This window comes from Eptesicus fuscus, chromosome 7 (assembly GCF_027574615.1).
Source record: "Eptesicus fuscus isolate TK198812 chromosome 7, DD_ASM_mEF_20220401, whole genome shotgun sequence".
Lineage (NCBI taxonomy): Eukaryota > Metazoa > Chordata > Mammalia > Chiroptera > Vespertilionidae > Eptesicus > Eptesicus fuscus.
The window spans coordinates 84,864,392-84,884,703 of NC_072479.1; the positions used below are offsets into that span (position 1 = coordinate 84,864,392).

A 20,312-nucleotide genomic window follows, 5' to 3' on the forward strand; every position below is an offset into this window, starting at 1 on the left:
CAACTGTAAACCTACTTTTGCCATACCCTGTATTTTATTTTAAAATTAAATGAAAAAGAACATTAGACCTGCTTGAGGACTATAGAGGAGGTAGCTCTTCCCCTCATAACTCATGTACTTGAGCACTGGAGCAGGGTCTTGGGTAGGAAGGGAGCCTTCAAAAATATTTTGAGAAACAATGGCATGAAAAGGTAAGAGATCAGGGTTGTACTTGGTATATAAGAGAAGAAAATGCTAGGAAAAGAATAAAATTTTTGCCCTGGATGAATAGCTCAGTTGGTTAGAGTGTTGTCCCCATATGCCAAGGTTGAGGTCCCTGCACATACAAGAGTCAACCAATGAATGCACAAATAAGTGGAACATCAAATCAATGTCCTCTCTCTCTCTCTCTCTCTCTCTCTCTCTCTCTCTCTCTCTAATGTGTCTAAAATAAATAAATAAAATAAAAAGAATAAAATTATCAGCCTGAATATCAAGTACATTGACAGAGATGAATGTATGGCTCAGAGAGTTCCAGGTAGCCATGTATTTAATATCTAGTGATCTGTAGATGTGCCTTAAAGTTCTCTGTGTGCTCCATTTTACTTTTTTTCAGAAACAATCCTTGTAAATTATTCTCAGGTGTGTACTGTGCATTCTCTGTGGATCAAGCATAGAGTGGACAGCTGTGTGGCAATGGGAGAGGAGAAGGGCATGACACAAATGCTAAAGGAATGCAGTCTCAGTGACAAGTTGTGTAGTAAGTACACATGTTTGTGTTCTTCTCTTAGAATAATGAAGACTAAAGTCTGGATAGGATCTAGGAGGGGAACAATTTGATTTGTAGTAGAAATGAAGACAGTATTGATAAAGAAATGGGCCATTGTTTTAAAAAAGGTGCCAATCAGAGATGAAGATGCTGCATTCTTCATCTCAGTAGGAAAAATAAGAGAAGAGGCACAGAGCACACTTGCTGGGCTAAGAAAGAGGGACATTGGCGGTTGTGATGAGAGAGTTGCTCCCAATAAGGTTTCCATTGAATGAAAGTGGAGTGGAAGAAAGAAGAGATGACCATTTATGCATGATGAGCTTCGGACTGGTGGGTAGAACATCAGGCTAGACTTCTTCTTTAATCTCTTTTCTTTCTGTTTAATTTCCTACCCAGTTGTCTGGCACCAGCAGTATGAAATCATCATCATCCCAGCCTTTCTGGTTGGTGCCTCCCTCATCATTCTTGGGGTCATCCTGTGGCTTTTTATCAGAGAAAAAAGAGCTCAACAGCAGTCTCCTGGACTCCAAGGTAAAGCTCAAACTGGGGCTGGACAGCAGCTCAGGGAAGACAGAGATTGCAGAAAAACAAAACCCAAGTCTCAATGGGTCCAAGTCTACTAGAAGAGGTCTAGGTTCCTGCAATGCGAAAGGAGGCATGGGTCCCCTTCTGTTGAGTTGAGGGACAAGAGGGAGTAAAGGACTCATGAGTAGAAAGTCCACATATGCTTGTTTGCTGAAAGCAGGACAGGCACGAGAGGCCTCATGTAACCTGCTTCTGTCCTCTTTGTCTTATTGCGCTCTCAAATGACCACATGAATGTCTAAGGATCTGGGAGGAAAACCTAGTAGGTTTTGTTTTCAGCTTGGAAGGATGACATCTTATTCCATAATACATTCCAGCCCTACCCTGTGCCCCTGGAATATATAATGAAAAGGGGTATCTTTCATAATAGTCTTTGTTAGGTAGGAGATGATAGCAAATGGTTCTGGAGTACCACTGAGCATATAATGAAAGATAGTCAGCTAGTACATGAAATTAAGAGTAAAAATAAGGGGGAAAAATCTGACAGTAATATGAAACTTCATAGTGGCTGATCCCTAATCCCTCTCCAAATTTTATCCCAAGTCTCTTATAATTCATTCTTGTAGAAAACCTTTCCAAAGAAATTGTTTGAACTCACTCTCGAGAAGGCCGGTTACCCTTCGATTCTCAGTCAGAGCACATGCCCAGTTTGCGGGCTCAATCCCCAAAGGGGGCCTACAGGACTGCAAAATGATTCTCTCTCATCACTGATGTTTCTATCTCTCTCTGTGAAATCAATAGAAAACACACAAAAAACCCTACCATATATTGCCCTGGCTGTTGTTGCTCAGTGGATAGAGCGTCGGCCCACACACCGAAGGGTTGTGAGTTTGATTCCTAGTTAAGGGCATATACCTGGGTTGTAGGTTCAATCCCCAGCCCCAGTTGGAGTGCATGTGGGAGGCAACCAATCGATGTGTCTCTCTTACATCGATGTTTCTCTCTCTCTCCCTCTTCCTCCAAACCTCCTTTCTTTCTAAAAAATCAATGGGAAAAATATCCTTGAGTGAGAATATTTTTACCAAAAATAAAACAAAAGAACCTAAACTCACTCTCACAACCACTTGTTGCATTCTCTTTTGAATATACTAAAATACGGCTTTCAACCACACCACTCCACCAAAACAACTCTTTCCAAGATCACCAATGACAGCTGTGTTGAGTCCTCATCGTATTTGACCTGTCGAAAACATTTTGTATTTTTTTCTTCTTGAAACACATTTTTCTTTAAATCTTCAGTCACTTTCTAAATGATCTCATTTTAAGTCTATAGATTCAAATGCTTTCGCTGTTTTAATTATAGTCCCCCTTGAATTTCAGATTCTTATATCAAATCACCTATTTTGCACTTGGTATCTAATACACATCTCATATGTAATATTTCCAAAGCAAAGGTACTGAAATTCCCTCACAAAATATCCTCTGCCAATAGTCTTCCCCTATCTTAGTAAAAGGCAAACCCAGATTTCTACGCATTCAGTCTAAAATATTAAAGATGTCTATCCAATCCATTAGTAAATTCTTTAACTCTCTCTTCAAAATAACTTATACCACTCTCACCTCACATAGACATTGTAATACACGCCTAACTGGGTTCCTTGCTTGTAATCCTATACCTTCATGGTATATTCTCCTCAGAGTAGCAGAATTATTCTTTTAAAGTGTAAGTGAGGCCTGTCAATTCTCTGCTTGGAAAATCCCCAATAGCTTCCCATCTTAGAATGAAAAAAGACAAAATTCTTTCAATAGTCTTACATGATCTGGGCCCTCTCTGGCCTCCTCTTCTATAATTCTCCAGTTATTCTACTTGGTTCTACTGCACTGACTTCATTATTCTTCCTCCAGTATGCCAAGCATGCTCCTTCTTCAATACATTTGTACTTCTTGTCCCCTTTGTCTATAATACCCTTCCTGATACCAGGATATAGTTTACTCTCTTATTGCTTCCAGGTTATTTCTCAGATGTCATCACAAAGGCTTTTCCTGACCTTTAAACATGAAAGAGAATTATTGATGCTTCTCTTTCCTCCATAACACTCAAAACCTGGTATGTTATTATCTGCTCCTCTCTCCTACCACTAGAAAATAATCTTCATAAGAATCTGGACTTTACCCAAAAGTTACAACAGTGCTTGGCATGTAGGAGGTGATATTTGTTGAATAAATTAATGAATTAATTAATGAATGAAGATTTAATACAAAGAATGAATCTCTCTATTCCAATAGAGAAAAGTTGGCTAAGGAAGGGAGAAAGTATCAGAATACCTTTTGAATAAAACTAAGATGTATGGAATAACATGACCCTGGGCACAATTTGAAGGAGGAAGAATAACCATAGCTTAGAGTTAAGTATCCATATCTCTCCTCTACATTTGGGAGCAATTTGATTGACTTAAATGATATTCCCCACTGGCAGTTACCACCACCTTTAGGTATCTGTGGTTTTAAATATGTTTTTTATTGACTTCAGAGAGAGGAAGGGAGAGGGAGAGAGAGAGAAAAACATCAATTGATAATCATCAATTTGCCACCTCCTGCATGCCTCACACTGGGGATGGAGCTCGCAACTGGGACATGTGCCCTGACTGGGAATTGAATGGTGATCTCCTGGTTCATGGATCAATACTTACCCACTGAGACACACCAGCTGGGCTAGGTATTTGTGGTTTTAGCAACTATTCAGGAACTTCCTCAAGTGTCTCTATATTATATTTATATTGAACTGTGATCCTGAGAAACAGAAAAGAAATTCCATTATCACTTTCAAGAGGCCATCTTGAGTTGTCTTAGAAGTAATGGAATTATCATAAAAGTTCTAAAGGTTGGTATTGATGCTGGTTCACAGAGAAGCATCAGAAAATATGCCCACAATGGGTGGCGAAAAAATTATTAAAGGAACTTTCCTGCCAGTTTGTTCCAAGCTCTGCTTTCCTGGAGTCTGGAGGGTAGGAAGAAGCTGGTTGGTATCATCTCTTTGTTCTAGGCATTGCTCCTGTGCCTCCATTTAGGGGCCAAAACGGGGAAGCAGGAGGACATGAGGGAAGTGTATTTGTGCCACTTAAGGAGACATCGGTGGAAAGCCTTCTACAAACATCCACACATGCCCTGGCTGAGCTGCAGATACCTCGGGAGCAACTCTCTGAAGTTCTGGAGTGGATCTACAATGGTAGTTGTGGGGCCATCTATCGAACCAAGATGTACCCTGGGGACCCAGCTAAGTCCAAGGACGTTGTCCTCAAGGTTTTAAAAGGTAAAACTTGGTTACACTTCCCTTTCCCTTTTTAACTTTCCCCTGTGAGCACCCCTAACAGTAAATGCTAATGGGCTTTGCAGACATTAAGATGTTAATCAATAGATAGTGGTGATCACAATTGTGTGCAGAATAAGAAGGGCTGTGTTGAGGAGAATTTCAGCTTTTAAGCTTTTGTACCTCAAACTCAAGAAGGGATTAGAAAGTAAAAACTCAAGACAAATGTTTTTGTGGGGGTCTTTCTTTCCCATAGCTCAACCTTGCCTATCAAGACTGTTACTTGGATGAGGATGTTGAGGTTGATTCTTCATTTTTCTCCACTATATATCTTACCCTGACAACACTGTGTTTTTTTTCTTTCATTTTGCTGATGCTCATAATATGGACAAGTAATGGTGGATGCATAGAACAAGGATAGAATAAACAAGATTATTAATCCAAAGGCCTAGACTGTGATAACATTTTAATGTGAACACACTTGCCCATTTAGTTGTAAGACCTATAATTCTGTTACCTTTGACAAAAAGATCAGTGAGGATCATCTTCTAATTGGTTCCCTTTCTGTTTACTTTTTGTCTATAGTCACTCCCCTTTAGAGCCTTGAGAATTATCATCTGAGGTTGCTTCCTGCCTCAAACTTCCCATTTTCTCTGAACTGTTCTGACCACTGCCCATGGCTCTTCTGTTCTCCACAGAACCAGCTAGGCTCCAAGAGATACAGGATTTCTTAGGGCGAATCCAGTTCTATCAGTACCTGGGGAAGCACCAAAACCTGGTACAGCTGGAAGGCTGCTGCACAGAAGGAGAGCCGCTCTATATGGTGTTGGAGGATGTTGCCCAGGGGGACCTGCTCAGCTTTCTCTGGACCTGTCGCCGGGTGAGCGGTAGGGTAGACGTGTTAGAAAGGAAAGGCTTTACCTGGCTGATTAGCTGTTCACATGGTAATGAGCCTGACAAGTGACAAAGTAAAGAGACATTCTAACAGCATAACAGAGTGATTGAGTATCACCATCCAATGGAACTTTTTATGATAGCAGTGTTTTATATCTGCCCTGTCCAATATGGTAGCCCCTAATCACATGTGGCTATGGAACACTTGAAACGTGACTGATGTGACTGAGAAACTGAATTTTTAGTTTTATTTCATTTAAAAATGATACACATGTAAATAGCCACAGGCGTCCAATGGCTACCATATTGGGCAGTGCAGCTTTAGAGTATGGACTTTAGGTTCCACTTCCTCCTAGCTGTGTGAATTTGGGCAAGCCACCTCTCTCAGCCTGAGTTTTCTGAATCTGTAAAATGGGAGTAATAATAAAAGAAATTATGTATGTAAAAACACAGCAGTGATGGATATATAGCAAACACTCAAAATGGTAGCTGTTAATAGTGATAATTGCATAACAACATAACTATCTAGTACTGATTGTAATTTTGTTGTTGTTACTGCTAAGTGTGCTTTCCATTCTGTAACATCATGCTAGGTATGCCAGGGCTGAGTTGAGGAGAAATTCAGCTTTTAAGCTTTTGTGCCTCAAACTCATATTTTAAAAAATTCATTTCCAGACTAAAGTGCAAATCATTTTCTTTAGTTTCCCTACTTGTTTATGTATTCCTCTTTCTCAAGCACTATACATTTCCTTCGTTCTTTACTTGCCAATGAGCAAGTTCAATATTAAACAAGCCTCCTCAATATGCTTATTTTACTACTAAATGTGTATGGAAAAGGGTTCCTGTTGGCATCTTCCATCCAGTGATACAAATAGGACAATGTGCACATCTCTAGGTATTTAAAACCAAAAGAAGAGCTTATCCAAATGTAACTTGTTTTATGCTCTAACCTCACTAGCTCTTTTCTGTTTTTAAAAATTGCTATCCTTCTCTATTTTAGATCACCTCCCCTTGCTTTTCTCATTACACCAGACTTCTCCCTTCTTTGCATAGTCAGTGCCCACGCATCCTTCAGATTTCATAAAAAATTTTCCTTGTTCCCCAACTGAATCAGCTCTCTTTCCCCCACCATCATATACTTTCTTTTACATTTCCTTCATGGTGCTTATAGATATGCAATTATACATTTATATATGATTATTTTATTCTGGTTCATATGTGTTTGCCATGCTATAAACTCCAGAAGGCAGCAGACACATTTATTTTGTTCACTCTTATATTCTGTGTTCCTAAGATGAAATCTGGCACATAGTAGGCATTCAATAAAAATGTGTTGAGTTAATATGCTTAATTAATCACACACACACACACACACACACACACACACACACACACACACACATTGATGCTTTATCCAGTGGATTAAAGCATATACTTGTCTTTCGTCCTTGCTATTCTGTTCTTCCTTCATTCTTCTATTTATCTACATTCTTTATTATTTTTTCCAGTCCAATAAATCATTGTATTTCTCTTCACATTTGAGAATCTGTAATATCATTCTATCCTTGAACCTTACAGTTCTATGTTTGTTTTCTTAGCTTTGCTATCTACATTTAAGAATATCTCTGCCCATATATTTTTTCAGATCTGTTCATGTCATTTTGATATAATGTTTCTCTTCTGTCTCTGTAGGATGTGATGACTATGGATGGCCTTCTCTATGATCTCACTGAAAAGCAAGTGTATCACATTGGGAAGCAGGTTCTCTTGGCTTTGGTAAGCTGAGCAAAATGATAACAGACAGTAGGGATTTTCTTGTTAACTTGGTATTTGATGTCATATTTTTTTATATTTATATTACTAAAGGGTATATATTATAAAGAAAATCAGATGGAAGTTAGGGGGCAGAAACTTAAGCACTGAAAATTATTTTCAGTTCTTTTTTTAATGAAAGAATTTAGAGTATATACTACAGGACTGGTAATTCTGGGCAGAACGTAGTCAACTTAGGGTTTTTAAACAGAACAGTAAGGGTTTAAAAAGGTTTCTCAGAACTCAAAAACCAGGGCTAAGAACTTTATGTCCACTTGCTTAATACTTTTACTTCCCCATATATACTAATATTAATAGATGTGAAAGGGGCAAATAGGGAAGCCAATTGGGATAATATATGAGAAGATTAAACTGAATGGGTAAAAGGCTACAGAACCAGAAAGAAGTATACCATTTTATACCCGAAAAACAAGAAATACTAGTTCAGAACATGTTTTGTTGGAGACTTGCTTTGATACTGAATGTGAAAGGAAATACATATACCTTAAAAAGAAGGAACAAGTGCAAGAGAAGGAATAAGAAGGGGCAATAGTGAGATCATTCCTTTATTTTAAACCAACTCAAAGAGATGAGACAATAAATATTTTAAAAATTAATACATAATAATAAAGAACTTACTTAAAAAAGAGAAAGAACTCAGGGCTTAAGAGAAAAAAAATTATCTTTACCATAATTACTCAGGACATTTAGATGACTATGTCTATGACATTGTTTGGATAATTTTTTTAAAAATAGCATTTGTTATAGAAAATCAGGCTCTGTGAAGCTTCCACTTTCAGTTTTTGTTTTTTTTTAAATGTATCCTGCCATCCGGATGTGTGAAATATACCAGGTATCTAAATGTAATAAGGGAATGCTTAGAAAAAAAAGTAGTGAGATGAAAATAAAGCAGTAGTTAAAATTGAAGTTCCTATGGGGCAGGGGAGAGAGAACATCGCATTAATGAATATTATCTCTGGTTTTGGAGGGCCTAGTTGGTATAGTTCCTTGACAAAATTAGGGTATCAGGTTACAGCCTACCCTGTATTCTAAGCCATAATTGCAGAGGTGCCCCCGTGGGGTGCATTGATTCTATGGGCTCTAGGTTACCAGTTATAAGATAATAAAAATTACTTTTCATGACCTCAAAGTTACTACATTCTTTAATTCTTCTCATTACAGTATAATTTATTTGTTTTAAAACTCCACCAGAAAGGGGGTAGGAGTTAGGTGGAGGTGGAAAAGGATACGGGGGAAGGGGTAAATGATTATGGAAAAGAAATAAAATTCCATCAAAGACAGAACAATTGCTAGTCACTATTTCCTTCATCATCAATGACTGGAAATTACCACCTTAATCTTTTATTTTTTCATACCATTTCATTTGGTAATGATATACCTTAATCTCCAGCTCTTTGGTCATGTATTTTTTCTAATGGGCTTTATATGCTTTATATACTTTATATACTTCTCCATATGCCTTGAATAACGTTCTCAAATGTCTTGTTGGCTATGCTTAGAATTAATTTAATACTTGGTTTCTTTTACATGCATTTTATTTTATTATTTTTTATTGTTGTTAATCCTCGCCCTATGATATTTTAAAATTGATTTTTAATGATAGTGGAAGGGAGAGGGAGAGAAAGAGGGAAACACTGATGTGAGAGAGACACATCAATAGGTTGCCTCCTACACGCACCCCAACCAGGGCTGGGGAACCTGCCACCAAGGTACGTGCCCTTGACTGGAATCGAACCAGGGACCATTCAGTCTGTGGGCTGATGCTCTATCCACCCTAACTTCTTAAAAATATAGATTACCAGGTCCCTCTGCCTAGGTTTCAGTTAAGTAAATATGGGGTGAAAACCTTATGTTTTCAAAAAGCTCTCAGGCAATTCTGATTTTTCAGTCTGGCTTGAGAAATATTAGTATAATTTATAGTCCCTCCTATAAATTAGAAAACCTGGTTCTGGTCACTACCTCTTAATAACTGCTGTGGCCTGTGTAATCAATTACATTTATCTAAAACATACTTCCTGCCAAAACCGGTTTGGCTCAGTGGATAGAGCGTCAGCCTGAGGACTGAAAGGTCCCAGGTTCGATTCCGGTCAAGGGCATGTACCTTGGTTGTAGGCACATCCCCAGTAGGGGGTGTGCAGGAGGCAGCTGATCGATGTTTCTCTCTCATCGATGTTTCTAACTCTCTATCTCTCTCCCTTTCTCTCTGTAAAAAATCAATAAAATATATTTAAAAAAAAAATAAAACATACTTCCTTAACTCACTTCATCTAGTTATTTTAGGGACAAAATATAGTGATGTAAAACTCCATATGAAAGCATTATTATGACACTCAGTTTTCCTATGTACATATTACCTTATTTTGGGGACTGCTGTTAGAAACTTGAAACCTACTTGCTTTTCCAGTTGCCAGCTGGATCCTCTCTGAGAGAAAGGTGAAATCAGGCAGGGCCAGGGCTTGACACACAGTGGGCGAGTAGACATTCCAAACCCAGTATTAATGTTATTTGGATTATTTGCTCAGTTTGGTAATCCTAAACACTTTTTTCCCCAAAATAGATTTATTTACTAAGAATTATTTAGTTTCTGAATAAAAATCACCAATTGTTCCTCCTTGGGTTTTTAACACACATCCGTTCTTTTGGGATTCTTCTATTCACCCCAACACTTTAAAACATACAGCTCTTGTTAGCACCAGGAGGGACAGTTAAGGCAGCGAGGTATTTCCTTGGGTCTCAGCATCTGGAGGGCTCATGGTCTCCCCCTTGAAAGAATGTACATAGTAGGCACTTTCTTAGGTTGGAAAGGCTGTCCCTGAAGAAAACAATTATGCAGAAGAATGCAAATCCAGTTATATTTGGTCAATTATTGTACCTGATAGCTTTAAAATAAAGTCCCTTTGGTCATAGTCATCAAAGGCTTGCTGGTTGTTTTCAACTGTAAAAAACTGTCTGGAAAAAGACAATAGGAAAGAGCAGGGTCTATAATGACAGTGCTGTGAGGCTGGGCTGTGCAACCACCTGAGAGCACACAATAGTTTGCTTTAAAAAAAAAAAAAATCCCACAGTCGGGGTCCTGTATCATTTCAAATCAAATTCCTCCTTGTCCTTAAACTACCCAAAACATCATTGCACCAGATCCTCATTTTTAAAGTGAGGTGTATGTCCTCAGAGTCATGCACCATGTTGCTGGGGAAAAACACACAAAAAACCCTAGGACTTGATTTATTAGCAACATTAATTGCTTTTTACCACACTGAAAGTCTGTGCTATTGTGAAATTCAAAGGTGATTCAGAAGTAAGGACAGTTGTTGCTCCATTAGGATAGACCCCAAAAATGACTTTTCAGAAACCAGGGCTGTCTTCCGCAGACCCCAACCAGACTCTGGGCTGCTCTGGGGGATGCAGGCCAAGGGCAGCCTCCCAACTAGATTCACAGTGATTCTGGTTTATCTGTTTCTGTGAGCAGCCACATGTGGGGCGGTGGGTGGGCCAGATGTGCCCTCCGCTGGGCACACATACACCTTGTCATTGAGATCAGGGTTCATCTTGGTGACATCTCCTAGGTGATTTCAGTGGTGGCCCTGTAGTTGACTAGGAAAAGGCAGACCTTCTCCAGGCACTCCTCCTCCCTCATGTTCTGGCCCTTGGCAAGCACTTCTAGGAGGTCTGCCTTATAGGGTGTTGCATACAGTGCTGCCTGGAAGATCTTCTGCAAGATCCAGCTGTGATGCTTCTTGAGGGCCATCTCGTAGGCTTTGGTGGCATTGATGTGGATGAGGTTGGGGTGGTTCTCGGCCCACTCTCTATCACAGATCTGGAGGAAGACATGGATGAAGCAGAGGCCTCTTCAACCACATCAGCACCATCCTAGCCGCTCTTTGGACCACTCTGCTCCATACATTTCCTTCTTTGCCTCCAGGATATTCTGTATGGTCCAGAACTTGGCCAGGCAGTGTCAATCACAGCTTTAATTTTCATAATGTTGGCACTTAGGTCTGCCTTGATGGGTGTAAACACTGAGGACTCAAGGCAATCAAAGAAGGGTGGCAGGTGGGACACCACCTAGAGCCATGGTTGGCAAACTGTGGCTCGCGAGCCACATGCGGCTCATTGGCCCCTTGAGTGTGGCTCTTCCACAAAATACCACGGCCTGGGCGAGTCTATTTTGAAGAAGTGGCATTAGAAGAAGTTTAAGTTTAAAAAATTTGGCTCTCCAAAGAAATTTCAATCGTTGTACTGTTGATATTTGGCTCTGTTGACTCATGAGTTTGCCGACCACTGGCCTAGAGGAAGGGCCCCATCACAATCTGCTTGTCCTTGGGCAGTGGCTTCCGCAGGTGCTCAGCCAGCAGCACCATTTCAGGGTCAAGGCCAGTGTTGATGCCCCAGCCGGAGCTATGGGTGTCCATGCCACCCCTCCTGCTATCGCTGTCAATGCTGGGGATGTCACTGCTGCCGCCAGCCAGAGACTCCGGAGATGCCCTCGAGTGGAGCCAATCCTAAACAATTTTATACCTAAAAAAACAAGGAATATTACTTTAGAACATGTTTGGTTGGACTTGCAAAATGTCCGATTCATTATCATGACTTGGAAGTGATATGCCAATATTAGAGAGACTTGCTTGGAATAGAAAATGCCCTTATCTTTTTAATGATCCCTAGCACTGCTTCTCCTTGGGTGTGATCCAAGCCGTGACCTCAGACAGCTGATCTACCTTTGATCTTAAATTGATAGGAATTTCTTCAGGATAAACATCTGTTCCATGGGGATGTGGCAGCCAGAAATATTCTGATCCAATGTGACCTTACCGCTAAGCTCTGTGGACTGGGCCTGGCTTATGAAGTCCACACCCAAGGGGCTATCATCTCTACTAGCACCGTCCCCCTCAAGTGGCTTGCCCCAGAACGGCTACTGCTGAGACCAGCTGGCATCAGAGGAGACATGTACGGTTTGTTCTTGCCCTTGGGATTTCTGCCCTTCTTGACCTGAGTGTCCTCTAGTCCCTGACCATGGCAGCATCTGTTGTCAATTATGTCTACTTAGAAGTCAGACAGACTCTCAAGCAGAAATGCGTATTATGTGACAGAGCTTGTATTTGGCATCTGACTGCAATCTTTTTCAATGCCTTTTGAATTATTTCTTCAGTATTAGATTAGCAACTTTAATTAGAAAAGCAAAAAACGAAAAGATTGTTTACACTGGTATCTAGTAGCGTCCTTTTAATTTGAAGGACGTGGGTCCACTTAATCAAAAGTTCAGTTAAACCAGGAATTATTAAAATAAAAAGAAATATGCATACATGCCTCAAATAATTTATTTTAACTAAAACATATAAATGGATATATATTGATTGATCTTTTGGAGGAGGGTCAAGACCTTTTTCATGAGGATGAACCTGCTAAATGATGTTACATGTTGTTTTTTGTATGAATAGTATCTGTCATAAATTATTTTTGAGTTTCAGTTTAAATTCTGAGTGAGAAACTTGAAAAACAAGTGTGAAACAATTTGACCGCAGACATTTATTGTTATTTTTCCTAATTTTTTTACATTTGTGTCACCCACATAATTTGATACCACTTTCTTTTTAGCAGCTTATTTTTATAGAATATTTTCAAAGCATTCAACCTACTTTTCAGGGAGCTATATTTTTTGCATTCATAATCAATTAGCGTGCATAATATTTGATTACATAATTACAGCTACATGTATGATTGGTATATAAACAGGACTGTAAAGAATCACAATTGAATTTTGATAACCATATAACTCAGCTGCTTGGAGAAGTACATAGGTGTAACATGGACTATCTTACTATCCATGAATGTCATGAGCAGCAGAGAAAATTTAGAATGTTGGTTAATATGGTAAGTCAATTAAGAGACTTCCATTGCTGCTTCACTGACATTGGCTTCTCAATAGAAGTCTGGGAGCAATAAGCTGAACTGGGAAATATTACTCATTGAATGATGATGTTATAGAATAGTGAAATATACATCTCTCAAATTAGGTTGCACTAGAGGCCCAGTGCATGAAATTCGTGCACAAGTAGGGTCCCTAGCAGCTGCCAGCTGGGGCCTCCCTTCCCTGGCTGCCGGCTGCCAGCTGGGGCCTTCTTTCGTTCTGCACCACCCCCTGGTGGTCAGTGCACATCATAGCGAGTGATCGAACTCCCAGTCTCCCAGTCAAACTCCCAAGGGCACAATTTGTATATTAGGCTTTTATATATATAGATAGGGGAATATGTATTCTGACTATGTATAAAGCTCGTTCTGTTAATATTTTTCCTAGGTTTGGTCAATTAGATATACTGAGGAAATAGATAAATTATAACCCTCATTTGGTCTTGTGCTAAAAATAAAGGCTGGAATTTCAGCAGGAAGGAATGGAAAGGATGAAAAATATGCTGAGGGGAATTTCTTTATGTTTGAGTGAATGTGTTTGCATAAACACACCCATAATTTAGCCAATAATAGTAAACATCTGTTAATATGAAATATAGAAAAAAGTAGCCATGAATCCAGTCTCCAAAGGGATTACACTCTAAGGGGATTGAATAGAAATGCTTTCAAATGGCACTCTTACTTGGCTTATTTTATCAGACACTCTCTGTTCCTTTTCTTTGCCTTCTTTATAGGGCTCTTCCTGAAGTCCTCCAATATTTAAGTGAGTTCTCTTTAGGAAAAGAAAAAACAGAAATTAAGTAAATGACTTTTTTTCTTTTATAGCTGGTCCTTTGGTATCCTGCTTTATGAGATGGTGACTCTAGGTATGTACCTGTATGCAAGTATGTTTGAGTGATGGGTGACATATTCTATGAGAAGGGGTTTCTGTTGAATCTCTGAGGTTTGAACTGGGCTGACATGAAATCCTTCTATTCCTTTTAATTTTCTTTTGCTTTCTTTCTCTTTTCCTCAACACTGTACCAATTCCAAGGATATTTTTAAAATCCAAAGGATAAAGGATAATTCCAAGAGTGATCTTGCATAAACACAAAAATTTTGTCTTCAGATTTATAGTTTGTATTCTAGAGGACCCAACGTTCTTTTGCTACTCTCATGCTTTCCCTACCAACAGGGGCACCACCATATCCTGAAGTCCCTCCTATCAGCATTCTACAGCATCTGCAAAGAGGGAAGATCATGAAGAGACCCAGTAGCTGCACACAAACCATGTAAGTGGCTTTTAAGGCCTACTCTTCTCTCATTCCAAATCTTTTTTTGCTCCTTATCAATCATGCCTTTTTAAGAGATCATCCCCAGCTGTCCTTCATGTGCTAATGTACATCCCTATATTAAACTTATACAGTAAAACACATCTGCTCGTATGTCATATATATCATATGTACATATGTATATGTGTGTGTATACATGCACACACAATGTTGAGGCAACCACTGAGAACTCTGTTAGGAATCCAAATTTGTTTTAGTTCCTTTAGAAGCTTCCAAAATAGGTATGAAGCAGACCAAATACAATGCAAGTACAGTAGTGTTTTACTTGTCTAAATGTCAGTCTCAGTCAGAGACTGCCAGCCTTAGTTCTAATATAGCTGTCATAAAATCCATTGCACCAGAATTATTAATTGGCTCTTACTTAGTATTTAACTTTTAAAAATTACTGACTATCTGTTTTTCCAGCTCTGAGCACATTAGAAGTCAACCAGTAGAAGGAGGTAGGAGGAAATTTTAAAGACAGGAGAAGGAGGAGCCAATATTGCCAGCAGAATGAGATAGCTGGTGAACCATGTAGGCGCAAAAAAATGGAAAAAGTAAAAATTACACTCAGTATTTTATGACTAATAAAGTACAAAAAGGGATAGTTATAGAACATACAAAAAGGTTAAATTATTTATAAGAAGGCAGGAGAGAGTATAATATACTAATATACATTTCCATGAAAATTTTTGCTATCTTGTAAAATTTTCAGCACTAAATGGTAAATTCCAAGTAAACATTTACTGTATCAAGCAGATTATACATGTCAACTATCATAACTATAAATATACACAGTATTGTGATACTGGCTGGGTATACTAGAATAAAATTGCTGACAAATATTTCTTGCAGGCTTTCTTTGTATAAAGGGCTGTCTTTGATCTGGAGGGAGACACTTAACTGATAAGATTGCTAATCTTGAAGAATTTAACATTGGATGAGGAGATATCTGAAACCAAAAGCTCAGATTCATCTCAGAGTCAAAAAGACATAAGTTCAGTGCTAATCCTGCTACTTTACTATATATTATTTACTTACCTGGAAATAGGTATAATGATAATCCTACCTCAAAGTTATTGTGAGGCTAAAATGAAATAATGCATGCTAAGTTCCACTCCAATGTTTTATATAGTAAGTAAGCTCTTGGTAAATGTTAGCAGTATTATTACAGTAGCATCTTTTACAAAGTCTCATGGTTCAACATTAACAAGTGTGGGAAATACAGAGGGCACTTAGGTTCATAAGGTAAAGCTTCAGAGAGGAACTGAGATTTAAGATGATGACCACCGAGAGCATATTCAAGGAGTTGGGCACAGCACGAGCAAAGACAGAGTTGGGTGTTGATAACCACATCTATGGCATAGCGAGACACTGACTTGGCTGGAGGAGAGGGCTTCAGTTAGGCAAGGCCTATGTGGTAGAGAAGCTAGGGGGTAGGATGTCTACTTCATATGGTAGGCAGTGGGAAACCACTGTAGGTTCTTCAGCAGGGATGGGACATGATGAAAGTGTTTGAAAACAGACAGCATTATACATTCTGTAAACTGGATTGAAGAAAAGATAGATGAAAGGTGGCAAATACTTTGTCTAGATTAAGGCAATTTCCTGAAGAAGGTAAATTATAAAAGGGGAAAATGATCTGGATTCATGGAAGAACAAACCCTATTACACTTTCCAAAATTAGGATGAATAATATTATTCCATAACTTCTTATATATTTTTAAATAATTTTTTTAATTTTTCAATTACAGTTGACATACAATATATTAGTTTCAGGTGTACAACATAGTGATTGGACATCTATATAACTTATGAAGTGATCACCTTGATAAGTCTAGTACCCATTTGGAGCCATACATAGTTATTACAATATTATTGACTACCAGTAGCCCTGTGCACAAATCCGTGTGCCAGTAGGTTGCTGCCACCCTCCTGTAGCTCCCCCTGCCTTCCCCCATAGCTTGCTGCCCTGCCCCCTTCTGTAGCTCTCTGCATCTGCTTGTAGTTCGCTGCCCCATCCTCCTGCAGATCTGTGATCGGTCCTTATGAGATCTGTCGACTGGGTCGTTATGCCTCAGGGCATAACAGATAATTAGCATATTCCTCTCTTATTATATAGGATACTCCCTATGCTGTACCATGACTTCTTATTTTCCTGGTTGTGATATACCTTTTATTGGTGGATAAGTTGTACCAAGGGTTTGGAATGCTCCAAGTTAGTAACATTTAAAGATGAGAACACAACTTCTGAAAGAGCTTTTGGCAACAGAATGGGGATGGGATGGGGACTGTTCTGTCATAATGATTGTACCCTGAGAAATCTTCAGTCATTCCTATTATTAGAAGGGCCCTATTGAGAAGATGATATTAAGAGATTTAGATTAAAAGCATAAGAGAATGTTAATCTCTGAGAAGAATGTAAGAGTCAGGACAATGAGAAGTAGACTAACGAATTTCAGGATTGTTGTTTTTTGTTAATATTTGTTAGGTGAGGAGACATGTTCCTCAGACATTTGCCTTGCCAAGGAAGTCAGTTTCTCTTATTTCCCTTTCAGGTATAGTCTTATGAAATCCTGTTGGCGCTGGAAAGAGGACAAACGCCCTTCACTTAGAGAATTATGCTCACGCCTAGAAACTGCCGCTCGAACTGCAGATGACAAAGCTGTGTTGCAGGTACCAGAGTTGGTGGTGCCTGAATTGTATGCAGCTGTGGCAGGCATCAGCGCAAAGAGCCTCTCCTACAGCTACAGCGTCCTTTGAAGATCCTGGGGCAAGAAACATGTATGGCTGATCATAAACTCTGGGAATTCCTCTAAGAACAGAGGATGGACTTTCCAGTGGGACATAAAGGAAGAAGTGGGAGATGGAGCTGGATCTCCCCCTATATATTTTCCTAGATATGTGAAATGATGCTGGGTGAGACTCTACACACCAGAGTAGAGAAATACAGTTTCATTTATGTTGTCCCATTCCTAAAGAATTAGGGTAGAAGTGGTAGATAATGTCACTGCAAAGAAGGTTTTATAAATCTGAAAAAAAGTTTTCTGCGGGGGTCGGGGAGGAGGGATCATGGCACAAATAAGCTGGTACATCCTACCACTGGCTAGTTTCCTCCTGAAACATGCTTTTATCGAGACTATTATAAGGCCCAGAGAAATTAGAATCAAACGAGGAAATAGCCCCAAAAGGAATTGATGAGAAAGAAAGCTAAAGGTTCTATTTGCTCAGGGGTATAGATGTGAACCAAGGTCATCCTTCAAAGAGAAGGTGGAGGGAAGATAGAAAGTTCCACAGTAATGATCCCTTCATGCAGGGCTAGAGGAGAGCCATGAAGGAAAATTTCTGAGTTTCCCCTGGGTACAGGTAAGAGAAAGATGGTCCCCTTTTATATAATGCTGAGGCAAGTGAACCCTGTTTATACTACTTTTAACTAGAAGATGGAGAGGTCATTTGATGATTAAGAACATTCAATACATATTGTTCATCAGTCTAGCTTCCTGGTCCCTATAAGATTAGGGAGACTGAGCCTAGAGTCAGTTAGGAACATGAATAATATACCGGGTATGTTTAAAAAATATGAAAGGTGGAAACCAAGCAAGAATGCTTAGTAGGCCAGGTCTTTATCAAGGCCTACCAAAGTATATCCAAGCCAGAAGGATAGTAGTTTCTGATTTTGAATTATCCATTGATACTGTGAAACTTATTCCATTAAATTAATATTTATTGAGTGAAAGTAGGCTCTTCAGATATACAATGGCCAGAATCTCTATAGTAGGAAGGATAAAAGTGAATGGAAGATAGAAAAATTAAATAGATAACCTACATTGTCTGAAAAAGGATAGAATGGGTATAATACTTACCTCACAGGGTTGTTGTAAGGACTGAAGGAGAATATGTATTTGTATGATATCTGGCATATAATACATGCTCAATAAATGTTAGTTTCCTTTCTTTCCTCTTCCTATTCTAGAATCTTTTATATCTTTTTCTTTTAAAATCTACTGTAGCCAAGAAGAAAACATTGGTCACCAGTCACGCTGATGTAGGATATGCCTAAAGACAATGGTACGGTCAAATACCATATGAATAAAATGTCGAAGTCATCATTTTTGTATGAATTTCTGGATGATGATAGTAATCTCCAACTACTGCAAAATAATGAAAACATCACGATGATAACCATTCAGCTGAACATGTGATCTGTGATTTTAAAGAATTCTCACTCTGGGTACTCTGGAAAGGCCATCTAAGGCTGATGTAGGAAAGATGACTGGCTGTTGAATATTTTGAAGAAGTTAGAATCCTGATGGAGTCATGATGAATCATCTAACTAAATAATGATTCTTGCATATGTAAGAATACCACAATGACTGGTCAGAATTTAAATTAAGTGGCAGTAGAGAGAAGGAAGGTTGAGTGGCTTGGTACTACATAATAAAGTCTTATGGAAACTCATCATTGCTTCTAGGTTCTTCATTTAAGTCAAATTTACACAAGATTTCGTCAATCATTCTAATATATGTAAATATGTTAAATTGTGTGTTAAGGACAACACTGCTAAACATTGTGCTAGGTGATGAATAAAAGAAATAGAGAGCCTTTGATTACAGTCTGAAAAGTAAGATATAAATATATACATATTCGTGTGAGAATTCTTAAATTACACTTTGTGGTAAGTGCTACGAAGAAAGATAGGCCCAGCCTGTGTGGCTCAGTTGGTTGAGCATTGGCCAGGAGGTCACCAGTTTGGTTCTGGTCAGGTCACAGGCCTGGATTACCAGCTCAGGTGTGGAGGAAGCCGATTCCCATTGATGTTTCCCTCTCTCTCTCTCTTCCCCTCTCTGAAATCAATAAAAACATTTTTTTTTTAAAGAAACAAATTGGACAGAGGGGAATATAAAATGGGGAGCTCCCTGAAGATACGCCGTTTAAATTGAGACCTTATCTTCCGTCATCTTATTTGATCCTCTCAATAGTTCTATGAGCTTGGCAACGTCGACTGCAGTATAATAATTTGATTTATGAACGAACAGGCTTCGAGATAGTGACTTAACCGAGGTTAGGTAGAGGGAAGTGTTGGGAATGAATCTCAGGTCTTCTGTCACTCATTTTACTAAATCCCACCTTTCACTAAGTCAAAGGTCACCCATAGACAGGATTACTCTGTGTGTTGGTGAAAGAAGGATGATCAATATCATTTAAAATATAGACTGTAAAAGCTCATCCTGTCTTTCCCCTTCCTTCAAAACCCATCCCACACCGGAGCATTCCTCACTTCCCCAAGGTAATTCTATCTGGTGGGAGACGAGGGCTAACGCATTTGATCTAAGTCACTGCCACGACTCCACAGGCCACTAAAGACGAGCCCTCACTGAAGGAAGGAAGCTTTACTATTAAAAGGAACTGTTTTCATGCTATGTGCTTCCAGGATTTCGGACCTTTTGTTTGATGGATTCTTTGTCTCTATTATTTATAGGCTTCCAGTTGCCCGATCACTCGCGCTGTCCAAAGGGAGAGCCCCGTTTTAGGTAGAAATCCAGCAGGAGAAAAGAGTCGTGTCCAGGTCTCGCATTCCGATTTCGGGCTTCAGCTTTACTCCTCCCACCAGTTAACGGGGATCAAGGCCGCGCCCAACTCACAGCCCGCCCCGGGACCCGACAAGGAAATGCGACTTGCGAGCCTTTGTTCCGGGCCCACAACAAAGGCGGTCCTCTGTCCACACTTCTGTGCTTTGGCCGGTATCATGCGATTCACGTAATTCTGGAAATAACATGCTTCTGCCCACACGA

General features: G+C 39.3%; 1 protein-coding gene and 1 pseudogene across 1 annotated transcript; one reads left to right on the plus strand and one right to left on the minus strand.

Annotated features, from left to right (window-relative positions):
• Nucleotides 1-673: 673 nt before the first annotated feature.
• On the plus strand, nucleotides 674-18,590 carry STYK1 (serine/threonine/tyrosine kinase 1). The gene is made up of 9 exons (XM_054719272.1): nucleotides 674-739; nucleotides 1,145-1,279; nucleotides 4,316-4,582; nucleotides 5,278-5,459; nucleotides 7,166-7,249; nucleotides 12,042-12,250; nucleotides 14,036-14,076; nucleotides 14,385-14,481; nucleotides 17,079-18,590. Exons 1-9 carry the CDS (start codon nucleotides 676-678, stop codon nucleotides 17,281-17,283), a joined length of 1,284 nt encoding a protein of 427 aa, XP_054575247.1. The 5' UTR covers nucleotides 674-675; the 3' UTR covers nucleotides 17,284-18,590.
• Nucleotides 10,753-11,664, minus strand: LOC103285385 (glycolipid transfer protein-like; annotated as a pseudogene).
• Nucleotides 18,591-20,312: the final 1,722 nt, after the last annotated feature.